The sequence below is a fragment of the Bubalus kerabau genome, chromosome 16, assembly GCF_029407905.1.
Source record: "Bubalus kerabau isolate K-KA32 ecotype Philippines breed swamp buffalo chromosome 16, PCC_UOA_SB_1v2, whole genome shotgun sequence".
NCBI classification, from domain to species: Eukaryota; Metazoa; Chordata; class Mammalia; order Artiodactyla; family Bovidae; genus Bubalus; species Bubalus kerabau.
The window spans coordinates 11,474,044-11,486,636 of record NC_073639.1 but is presented as its reverse complement, the minus strand read 5'-3'; the positions used below and the strand labels follow the sequence as shown (position 1 = coordinate 11,486,636).

General features: G+C 37.5%; 1 protein-coding gene across 11 annotated transcripts in view; it reads right to left on the bottom strand.

The window, feature by feature from the left end:
• LRBA (LPS responsive beige-like anchor protein) overlaps positions 1-12,593 on the bottom strand; it is a 746,530-nt gene that overhangs the window by 156,081 nt on the left and 577,856 nt on the right. For all 11 annotated transcript variants that reach the window (XM_055550583.1, XM_055550584.1, XM_055550586.1 and 8 more), the window contains exon 47: positions 6,238-6,390. In XM_055550583.1, the coding sequence (XP_055406558.1) occupies positions 6,238-6,390 (153 nt within the window). The remainder of the gene's footprint in view (positions 1-6,237; positions 6,391-12,593) is intronic.

The following is a 12,593-nucleotide window of genomic DNA, read 5'->3' as shown; positions in this document are numbered from 1 at the left end:
CAGGCAAAACTGAAACTTTAATGAAAAACAATTTGGTAAGCTGCCACCTTCTTTTCCTCCGTGTCCATGGAAGACTTGTTCCAAATAGACCTGGTTTTTCTGAGGAGAGAGCAGTCTGAGTAGGGATGAGGGTACTGTCAGGAGAGTGGCTTACCTTACTTTATATAATCATATTTCCTTAAATGTCAAAATATTACTGAAGAGTTTTAAATATAATTTATTCAAATGATTCCACCTCTTAGACCTTTTTTAAAGAAATACTTTAACAAATTTCTTTGTGTTTGTAGCCATACTAAACATGGCAATGATGAATTAATGAATAGACAACTGGTTCCCTTGAGACTTAAAAGTTTAAATTGAGAAAAAAATGTTTCAATAATGATCACAAAAATGATTTCAATTTTTCTAAGGTATATATTTCTCAAGAATGGGAATGACTATTTATATCTTTCAAATATTATATAAATTTTATCTTATATCCAACTAATAGTTAACAAAAACATTCATTCAAAATGGTGATTCAGAAGGAACCATTAAAAAGCAAAAGACAAGCCACAAACTGAGAAAAAGATCTGCAAAACATATGTTGGAAAAAGAACTTTTAGGGGGAATATATAAAGATGTCTTACAACAAAATAATAAAAAGACATACAACACAATTAAAAAACAGGCAGAAGATTTGAATAGATAGTTCACCAAAGAATATATGAGTAGAAAGTAAGCCTGTGAAAAGATGGTCAACACCGCTAGTCATTACTGAAACACAAATTAAAATCACAATGAATCACTGAAGAGCTAAAGTAAGAAAGATTGACAAGTACAAACCTTTGCAAGGATATGGCAAACTGAAACTTCACATACTGTTGACGGGAATGCAAAACAGTAAGTATATTCTTATCACGCGTGCATGTGGCCAGTCATGTCTGACTCTGTGCAACCCCACAGACTGTAGTCTGCCAGGTTCCTCGTCCATGCGATTTTCCAGGCAAGTGTACTGGAACAGGTTGCCATTTCCTACCCCAGGGAATCTTCCCAACCCAGGGATCAAACCTACATCTCCTGCACTGGCAGGCAGAATGTTCACCACTGTACCACCTGGGAAGCCCAATTCTTATCATATGACTCAGGGATTAAAACTCCTAGGAATCTACCCAAGAGAAATGAAAACAGATATTGACTCTAAGATATATGCAAATATTCTTAATAGCCTAAAACTGGAAAAAAGCCAAATATCTGTAAGCTGGTAAATAAACAAAATATGTTATTATGTATGCAAAGGGATAATATGCAGCAACACAAAGAAACTGCTGCTATCTGCACAAGATGAGTCTCAAGAACATCATGCTCAGTAAGAGAGCCAGGTACAAAAGGACTACACTCCTCAGGTGTCTATCTATGTAAGATTTCTAGAAAAAGAAGAGCTACAGAGTCAGAATCAGTGACTGCCCAGAACTAGGATTGGGAGCAAACACACAGCAGGAAACATTTTGGAGTGATGTGAGCTGACTGTGTTGATGCTTGCACAATTCTATAAATTTGCTAAAACTCATTGAATTGAGAACTTTTTAAAAGGTGGCTTTTATGGTATGTCGATTAAACCTAGTAAATGTGTTTTGGAAATGTAGAAAATAATCGTAGGTAAAAACAAACTCACCCACCATCCTGAAAACTACAGAATCACTGTACCTTCTACTGACATCTATGCACTGCTGAAGGGGGTTAAAAAAAAAAACAACAAAAAATTGCACAATGATAGACAGTTGCCACATATAAAAGTTTAACATTCCTTCCACATCTTTCAGAACTAAGCTTTGTCTTGGGCTTCCACTTTAATTATAGTAAGTTGAAAATCTTGAAAAATGCGTGAGGTAAACCAAAATGCAACAGGTACCTTAAGACTGTGATAGAATAATGTTAGGTGCTATTTACTAAATGTTTCCTATAAGCCAGAGAAGACTCATGATATTCTACGTACATAATTGTAGCTTTATACAAATAATTTTCAAATTTCAGTGAGGAAACCAAGGTTCAGAAAGGTTGAACTGCCTAATGTCCCATAACCAGCAATGTGATCCAGGATTAGGAAAAAATGTCTAATGTCAAAGCCTATGTTCCTTCCACTCCTTCAAATTGCTTCCAGTATAAATAAAATGTGAAATATCAATAAAAGCAAGATTACAAATAGGATCTACAGTGCAGGATTAAAATATAATTGTTGGTAGATAAAGTAAGAAACCGCATCAAGAAAACGAAAATGAAATAATTTTGTTTTTGGTTCAGTTTAGTTGCTCAGTCGTGTCCGACTCTTTGCAACCCCATGGACCACAGCACGCCAGGCCTCCCTGTCCATCACCAACTCCCACAGTTCACACAAACCCATGTCCATTGAGTGGTGATACCATCTCATCCTCTGTCGTCCCCTTCTCCTCCTGCCCTCAATCTTTCCCAGCATTACGGGCTTTTCAAATGAGTCAGCTCTTCGCATCAGGTGGCCAAAGCACTGCAGTTTCAGCTTAGACATCAGTCTTTCCAATGAACAATCAGGACTGATCTCCTTTAGGATGGACTGGTTGGATCTCCTTGCAGTCCAAGAGACTCTCAAGAGTCTTCTCCAACACCACAGTTCAAAAGCAAAATTCTTCAGTGCTCAGCTTTCTTTATAGTCCAACTCTCACATCCATACAAGACTACTGGAAAAACCATACCTTTGACTAGATGGACTTTTGTTGGCAAAGTAATATCTCTGCTGTTTAATATGCTATCTAGGTTGGTAATTAGTTTCCTTCCAAGGAGTAAGCGTCTTTTAAATTCATGGCTGCAATCATCATCTGCAGTGATTTTGGAGCCCCCCCAAATAAAGTCAGCCACTGTTTCCACTGTTTCCCTATCTATTTGCCATGAAGTGATGGGACCAGATGCCATGATCTTCATTTTCTGAATGTTGAGCTTTAAGCCCACTTTTTCACCCTCCTCTTTCACTTTCATCAAGAGGCTCTTTAGTTCTTCTTCACTTTCTGCCATAAGGGTTGTGTCATCTGCATATCTGAGGTTACTGATATTTCTCCCAGCAATCTTGATTCCAGCTTGTGCTTCATGCAGCACAGCATTTCTCATGATGTACTCTGCAGATAAGTTAAATAAGCAAGGTGTCAATATACAGCCTTGATGTACTCCTTTTCCTATTTGGAACCAGTCTGTTGTTCCACATCCAGTTCTGTTGCTTCCTGACCTGTACAGACTTCTCAAGAGGCAGATCAGGTGGTCTGGTATTCCCATCTCTTTAAGAATTTTCCCTAGTTTGTTGTGGTCCACACAGTCAAAGCCTTTGGCATAGTCAATAAAGCAGAAACAGATGTTTTTCTGAAACTCTTTCATTTTTTTGATAACCCAACAGATGTTAGCAGTGTGATCTCTGGTTCCTCTGCCTTTTCTAAAACCAGGTTGAACATATGGAAGTTCGTGGTTCACGTATTGCTGAAGCCTGGCTTGAAGAATTTTGAGCATTACTTTACTAGCGTGTGAGATGAGTGCAATTGTGTGATAGCTTGAACAGTCTTTGGCACTGCCTTCCTTTGGGATTAGAATCAAAACTGACCTTTTCCAGTCCTGGGACCACTGCTGAGTTTTCGAAATTTGTTGTCATATTGAGTGCAGCACTTTCACAGCATCATCTTTTAGGATTTGAACTAGCTCAATTGGAATTCCATCACCTCCACTAGCTTTGTTCGTAGTGATGCTTTCTAAGGCCCACTTGACTTCACATTCCAGGATAATTGGCTCTAGGTGAGTGATCACACCATTGTGATTATCTGGGTCGTGAAGATCTTTTTTGTACAGTTCTTCTGAATATTCTTGCCACCTCTTCTTAATATCTTCTGCTTCTTTTAGGTCCACACCATTTCTATCCTTTATTGAACCCATTTTTGCATGAAATCTTCCCTTGGTATCTCTCATTTTCTTGAAGAGATCTCTAGTCTTTCCCATTCTATTGTTTTCCTCTATTTCCTTTCAATGATCACTGAGGAAGGCTTTCTTATCTCTCCTTGCTATTCTTTGGAACTCTGCATTCAAATGGGAATATCTTTCCTTTTTCCTTTGCTTTTAGCTTCTCTTCTTTTCACAGCTATTTGTAAGGCCTCCTCAGACAGCCATTTTGCTTTTTTGCATTTCTTTTTCTTGGGAATGGTCTTGATCCCTGTCTCCTGTACAATGTCACGAACCTCCATCCATTGTTCTTCAGGCACTCTGTCTATTAGATCTAGTCCCTTAAATCTATTTATCACTTTCACTGTATAATCGTAAGGGATTTTATTTAGGTCATACCTGAATGGTCTAGTGGTTTTCTGCACTTTCTTCCATTTAAGTCTGAATTTTGCAATAAGGAATTTTTGATCTGAGCCATAGTCAGCTCCTGGTCTTGTTTTTGCTGACTGTATAGAGCTTCTCCATCTTTGGCTGCAAAGAATATAATCAATCTGGTTTCAGTATTGACCATCTGGTGATGCCCATGTGTAGAGTCTTCTATTGTGTTGTTGGAAGTGGGTGTTTGCTATGACCAGTGCATTCTCTTGACAAAACTCTGTTACCCTTTGCCCTACTTCATTCTGTACTCCAAGGCCAAATTTGCCTGTTACTCCAGGTGTTTCTTGACTTCCTACTTTTGCATTCCAGTCCCCTATAATGAAAAGGACATCTTTTTTGGGTGTTAGTTCCAAAAGGTCTTGTAGGTCTTCACAGAACCGTTCAACTTCAGCTTCTTCAGCGTTACTGGTTGGGGCATAGACTTGGATTACCGTCATATTGAATGGTTTGCCTCAGAAATGAAGAGAGATCATTCTGTCGTTTTTGAGATTGCATCCAAGTACTGCATTTCAGACTCTTTCGTTGACTATGAGGGCTACTCCATTTCTTCTGAGGGATTCTTGCCCACAGTAGTAGATATAATGGTCATCTGAGTTAAATTCACCCATTCCAGTCCATTTTAGTTTGCTTATTCCTAGAACGTCAACATTCACTCTTGCCATCTCTTGTTTGACCACTTCCAATTTGCCTTGATTCTTGGACCTGACATTCCAGATTCCTATGCAATATTGCTCTTTACAGCATCGGACCTTGCTTCCATCACCAGTCACATCCACAACTGGGTGTAGTTTTTGCTTTGGCTCCATCTCTTCATTCTTTCTGGAGTTATTTCTCCACTGATCTCCAGTAGCATATTGGGCACCTACTGACCTGGGGAGTTCATCTTTCAGTGTCCTATCTTTTTGCCTTTTCATACTGTTCTTGGGGGTCTCAAGGCAAGAATAATGAAGTAGTTTGCCATTCCCTTCTCCAGTGGACCACATTTTGTCAGAACTCTCCACCATGACCTACCTGTGTTGGGTGGCCCTGCACGGCATGGCTCATAGTTCCACCGAGTTAGCCAAGGCTCTGGTCCCTGTGATAAGACTGCTGAGTTTTCTGTGATTGTGGTTTCAGTGTCTGCCCTCTGATGCCCACTCTCAGTGCCACCCATCTTAGTGGTACCCCCCAAAGAAAACATTTTTGTTTTGGTGTAAATTAAAAACACAGTGAATTTCACATTCAATTTTTAGTATGAAGCATGATAAAGATACTACTTTAAAAAAACAGAATAAAGCTTCCTGATTCCCAGCATTTATGAAAGTTAAGGGCAAAAAGGAAAAGTCATATTAGTTTTTCATAGAATAATCTAGAACCCATAAAACAGAGGACATTAAAGAGTCCACTGGAGGATTCTTAAGAGTGTTTTGTAAACACAGTTTTAAATTTTAAAGTTTTCCTATTCTAAATATTACATGAAATTTCCTTTAAAAGATAGACATAGGTTAGAATTTGAAAATCTTTTTCTATTTCAAAATGCTCAATGGCCTTCTAACCTGGAACACAGAATTATGTAGTTCTAATGGTGCCAGAAACTTGTGTTTGAAAAAGCATAGCTTTCTCTAAGAAATTCACTTGTAACTTTCACTTATAATCTTGAATCACCGCATTCATATAAAAGTAGCCTAAATCCTGCATAAAATAAACCATTATACCTTTCAAGTCAATAAGATTTTATAAAGTATATACAGAGATTTATGAACTATCATGTCACTTTCAGTTATCCCTATCAACTACAGTTTTGTTCAGAAGAGTAAGGGTTAATGATTATACCAACACATGGAATACACTTTGAGAAAAGTTTCATGACAGACAGAGTAGATGATTCCAACTTACCAATCTGTTTATGCGAACAAATTCTTCTGAGGTTTTGGCCCAAGGAGGAAGTTCAACATCAGACACTACTGTCCCATCATCCATTACTCCAAGATTATAATTATTGAAGTTGACAAACATCTCAGAGAGATAATAAAATTCAGGGATCAACTCCTACATAAAAATAAAAGACAAAGTCATATTATAATCTGTAGAAAACTGAAGGTATTTATAAAAAGCCAAACATTTCTTATTATGCAGAAGAACAAAATAAACATAGGAAAATATTTTCTCTTTTCATATCCTAGCTCTATCACAAAGTTCTATCAAGGCTGACAGATCACATCCATTAAAAAAAAAACACCCTACTGCGTGGTCATATGCTTTCCTTATAACCTCAAAACCCTTAAAATACCAACATTTGAGTAATATTTGAGGTTAGAAAACATATAAACAGAGATTAACATGCCACAACATTAACAACAGCTTAAACTAGATTTCTTTGTTTGGGTATACAGAATTTTTGCCATAAAAAACCAAAATCTTTATAAACATTAAAAAGCTTTGGTCCATCATGAACCAGGAAGATAGTCAATGAAGTTAGCCAGGGTGTAATAATGTATTTTGCTCACATTTCAAAACATTCAAGTTTAGTTTGAAGGTACTAACTCCGATAAAAGATAAAAATTTATAATTAGTCTAGAAAATGACCTGCATGAGAAATAGTAAATTAAATACGACTTAAATAAGGACATTTAAAATACACTTTAACAAGATACTTAACAAGCACAAAAATGCAACCAGTTAGGTTTTTGAGTACAATAAGCCCCATGTATAATTATTTCAGAGGTCCTACAGATCAGACTTGAAATCCAGTCTTGACATGGGTCAGTGACTCAGTGGTCTTTCAGCTACCCCCTCAGGGCCAGCTATGGCAGCCTGGCTTTCCAAATGGTTGAGTAAAATAGGGAGGTCATCAGATTTTGGACAAGGTCAGTATGAATTCACTAGAGCAAAGAAAAAAAATTCAGCAGGAATTAAGCTATTATCACCTCCATCATCCATGTGAAATGCTGCTTGACTTTGAATCGTACATCCTTTGTTTACAATCACAATAATTAACTAAGCAGGGTAGGAATGACCCTGTCCTCCAAATGCCTGACAAGCACATGATCACTAAACTTGAAAAACATTTAAACTTAACAAAAAAATTTTGTAAAGGAAGAGTCCTATTAAAATTTTAATCATAAATAAAATGATATAGTGATTATACAAAAATTTTAAGATTTTCTTCTCCAAAATGATGCATGTAAGCCTAACAGAAGACATATATGTGCTATTTTATGCAACAAAAAGCTATATTCAATTTGTTTGAGCTAAATAACATTTACTGCATGAGATGAGTCAAGTACTAAAATAAACTCTTAATAAACATCACATTTAAACTTCACAACTTATCACATTTAATCTTCACAACAATTTTACAAGGTAAGGTATCATCGCCATTTAAAGAATCAACTAAGGCTGAAAGAACTTAAGCAATTCGCCCAAGGTTATACAGCTGATTTATGATAAATTTGGAAATTAGAGAAACATTTAGATGGGCATTTAACTCTATGTAATTAAAGCCTCTGTACTTAGTCATAAAATAAGCATAGACTCTACTTACATAGTATACACAGTGCTAAACATTTTAAAGATGTTTTTAACATATATTCTAAGCACTTTTTTAAAAAAGTAAACAAAAACTTTCCATTTTCCCATGATAAGAAAATTAGTTCTCCTTAAAAAAATTACATACACACACACACACACACACACACACACAGGCTTTGATGGTGGCTCAGTGGTAAAGAACTTGCCTGTGAAGGCAGGAGACGTGTTCGATCCCTGGTGCAGGAAGATCCCCTGGAGAAGGAAATGGCAACCCACTCCAGTGTTTTGCCTGGGAAATTGCAAGGACAGAGGAGTCTGGCAGGCTACAGTCCATGGGGGTCACAAAAGAGTTGGATATGACTTATTCCATGGCCATTCTGTTACCATATATGGATATGTCGCTTTATAACTATCAATTTGCTGAAGTATGCTGTAATACTTGTGTAACCCGACCCTCACCCTAACACTCTCACAAAGGACGTTATCCTTCTTCTGCCTTTTATACACACTATGCTTCTCTGTATTAATTCTCCTAGGAGTCAAAACAATTATAATGGCTGAATTCTAGATGCTAGGTTTCTCCCAAGTTTTTATTTGGGCAATCAGTCACCTGCATCATAAATCAGAGATACATATTACACAGTAAAAATATACAAAAAATATACTCTTTCTTGAGACCTTATCTAGAAAGCAGAAAGGGGACAAATGACCTTTCATAGCAAATTTCTTATAAATAAAATGTTTAATTATTCTTATGTAGTACCAAAGTTCTTATGATTTTTTAATGTTTTTTTCCTATCTTCTACATCTCTCATTTTATTTAGTTAAATAAACTGACAAAAATATATTTGCTCAGAAGATAAATGCTCTTCATTGGTTCTTTTACAAGTTCTAAATTCAATTAACAGAAATATATTTTGTTCCTGGCCCATTTTATTTAAACATATTAGTTTATTATGTAGCCCATCAGGTTCCTCTGTCCATGGAATTCTCCAAGCAAGAAAACTGGAGTGGGTTGCCATTTCCTTCTCCAGAGGACCTTCCCGACCCAGGGATCGAACCTGTCTTGCAGGTAGATTCTTTACCATCTGAACCACCAGGGAAGCCCTTACCCTAAATGTAAATTCAGTTAATTTATCTCAAATAAAATAGAGCAAAATTACATATAAAACAAACAAGAAATTTTTAATAAAAGATATGACTGGACCATGTTAAACTTTCAGTTGTATCATTGTTATAAGGCTGCGAGGAAGGTAAAAACTTATCAGTTTCCATAATTACCATAGACTTTATTTGTGATTTCCTACTAAAGATAGATACCCTATACATTTTGTATAAAGGATGCTATAAAGATGCTCAAAATTAAAATTGTAAACTTTATCAATTAAAAATTAATGGAACTCTGTTCACTGTTACGCAGCAGGCTGGATGGGAGGGGGCTTTGAGGGGGAATGCATACATGTATATGTATGGCTAAGTCCTTTCGCTGTTCACCTGAAACTTTCACCACAGTGTTTGTTAACTGCCTATACCCCAATACAAAACAAACGATTAAACAAAAAAATATAAGTCAAATAAAAATTAGGCTTAATATTTCACTTGAAATGTATTGGGATGGGAATTCTGTGTTATGCGTCTTTACTTTTTACTCCTCAATCTCCCACTCCATACATCCTTCCAATTTCAAGACATTTGAAATTTCAGGCATTTCCAGAATATTTGCAGGGTCCAGAGGAGAGGCCTCCTGAAAACATCCTTTTTTTTCTGTCTTTTGTGAAAGTCTAAGCAAACAGGAGACTATGTAAAATGCCCAGGAGAAGTAGTGTCAAGGGTGAGTATCTTTTAAAAGACAGAAATCAAGGAGAAGAGAGATTTCCCCCAGAATTAGGGAATCAGGTTTCTCAAAATTGGTAGTCAGTGTTCTGTCAGCCAGAGGAGAAGGGGAGGGGATAGAGAGGCTAGTCTGGCACCTAGGGGATGGTAAGTAGTGATCAGGATTGCAGCTTGTCCATATGGTGCCCCTATATAAATTAGAAAAAAAGCAATCTTTCAGGGCTAATTCAGTCACAAGAGAACTCAGTTTGGTGAGTGTAGTATAGGTAGATTTGGGCTTCTCTTCTTTCCTTCGGTCAAGCCCCCTTACACAGAGGACAATCCGCCCACCTGCACACATGCTCCATGATGGTGCCCTTAGGTAAGCCAGTCACTTGGCACCAGGGCTTCTGGCATCAGCAAATGTTTAACTCAAGCTTGGATAACCAGCAGAGCTGCCAGCTTCCAAAAGACCATACATCCTAGACAATGAGGATATATTACTAGTGAAAAAGATGAGCTGAAGATGTGTGAAAGCCAATTTTTTTAGGTTCCACATAATCCTGTATCTCATTCAAGCCTTGGGAAAGGAGGCCTTTGTCCTAACCATCTAATGACTGTGAATACATTTCCTACCAGCCAGATATGAAGATCTGAATTCAAATGAGGACATTTCTTATATACTTGAGTTAGTGGTTACGGACTCAAATTTATACAGTTGATCCTTGGAAAACACATTTAACTTATATGCAGAGTATATCATGCGAAATGCCGGGGTGGATGAATCACAAGCTGGGAGAAATATCAACAACCTCAGATATGCAGATAATACCACTTTAATGACAGAAAGTAAAGAGGAACTAAAGAGAGATTTATGATGAAGGTGAAATAGGAGAGGGAGAAAGCTGGCTTAAAACTCAATATTCAAAAAACGAAGATCATGGCATCCAGTCCTATCACTTCATGGCAAATAGATGGGGAAAATGTGGAAACAGTGTCAGATTTCATTTTCTTGGGCTCCAAAATCAATGCAGATGATGACTGCAGCCACAAAATTAAAAGATGCTTGCTCCTTGGAAGAATAGCTATGACAAACCTAGACAGTATATTATAAAGCAGAGACATTACCCTGCCGACAAAAGTCCATATAGTAAAAGCTACATATTTTCCAGTAGTAATGTATGGATGTGAGAGTTGGACCATAAAGAAGGCTGAGTGCTGAACAACTGGTGCTTCTGCGCTGTGGTGTTGGAGAAGACTCTTGAGAGTCCTTTAGACGGCAAGGAGATCCAGCCTAAAGGAAATCAACCCTGAATATTCACTGAAGGTCTGATGCTGAAGTTCCAGTATTTTAAGCCGGCTCACTGGAAAAGACCCTGATGCTGGGAAAGACTGAGAGCAAGAGAAGAAGGCGGCGACAGAGGATGAGATGGTTGGATAGCATCACTGACTCAATATACACGAATCTGAGCAAACTCAGGGACACAGTGAAGGACAGGGAAGTCTGGCGTGCTTAGAAGTTCATGGGGTCGCAGAGAGCAGGACATGACTTAGCAACTGAACAACAACAACCCTCCACCCAGTCAAAAACTGCCACTTCATATCTGCAGTTCCTCTGTATCCTGCATGGGTGGTTCTGAATCCATGGATTCAACCAATCCTGGACAGGGACTATTGAAAAAAATCCAGAGATAAGTGGACCCATGCAGTTCAAACCTATGTTGTTCAAGAGTCAACTGTATTTAAATAATAAAAAGGTACCAATATATTCACTCACAATTATTTCTAGGAAACAAAATGACAGAACTCGCTATGAGCAGAGTAAAACTTTTTAAAAGTTCCTGTTACTTGATTCTTTGATATTCTTTGATATAAGCATTAGATAGATATGAAGTGTTATACAGCAATCACAATCACAAAGAGATTCACTTCATTTTTACTCTACAAAGAAGTGTGTTAGGATCTGGGATATGGAGACATAAGTGTTACTTCCCCTCTACAGATCACAGATGTAAATTCCTAAACAGTGAAAGGATATATTAATTGGGAGTAAACTGGTTATAAACACAAACAGCCTTCTAGACATTCAAAAGAAAAAAGGATGCCTAGAAGTTGGGGTTGTCAGAGAAAGTTGTGGGGAGAAGAACATAATATACTGTACTTTCATAATATGTGAAGTCACTTCAGTCATGTCTGACTCTGTGCGACCCCACAGACGGCAGCCCAACAGGCTCCCCCATCCCTGGGATTCTCCAGGCAAGAACACTGGAGTGGGTTGCCATTTCCTTCTCCAATGCGTGAAAGTGAAAAGTGAAAGTGAAATCGCTCAGTCGTGTCCGACTTTCCGCGACCCCATGGACTGCAGCCTTCCAGGCTCCTCCATCCATGGGATTTTCCAGGCAAGAGTACTGGAGTGGGGTGCCATTGCCTTCTCCGTTCATAATATAACACTCATCAAACTATATTGCTCCCTCTAATTGACAGCTCCAGGAGATTAAGGACTTATGTGTCTTGCTATACCTCTAAAGTCTAGACAGAGTAAGTGGCACATTTAGATATTCAGTAAAAACCTGTTGAAGAATGGTAGTTACAATCAAAGATAAATAGCAGAGGGGAAAGACAAGAACAGTTCTGACAAGCAGACTATCTTAAGAAGAGGTACAAATATTGAAACATGCATATATCATTTGTTTTCAACGATCAATGAAGAACTATTCAGTTAGTTTGGAGAGGACTATATACATGGAACAGGAGATAATTTAAAAATGGACACATTTCCAGTAAATTAAAACTGAGAAGAAAGATTATGAAGTATCTAATATAGTATAAAAGACATCATCAATTAAAGACAATTGAGTAAAAAAGTAAGTGTGTATATATATATACTGAAAACATATTATAATCTCACT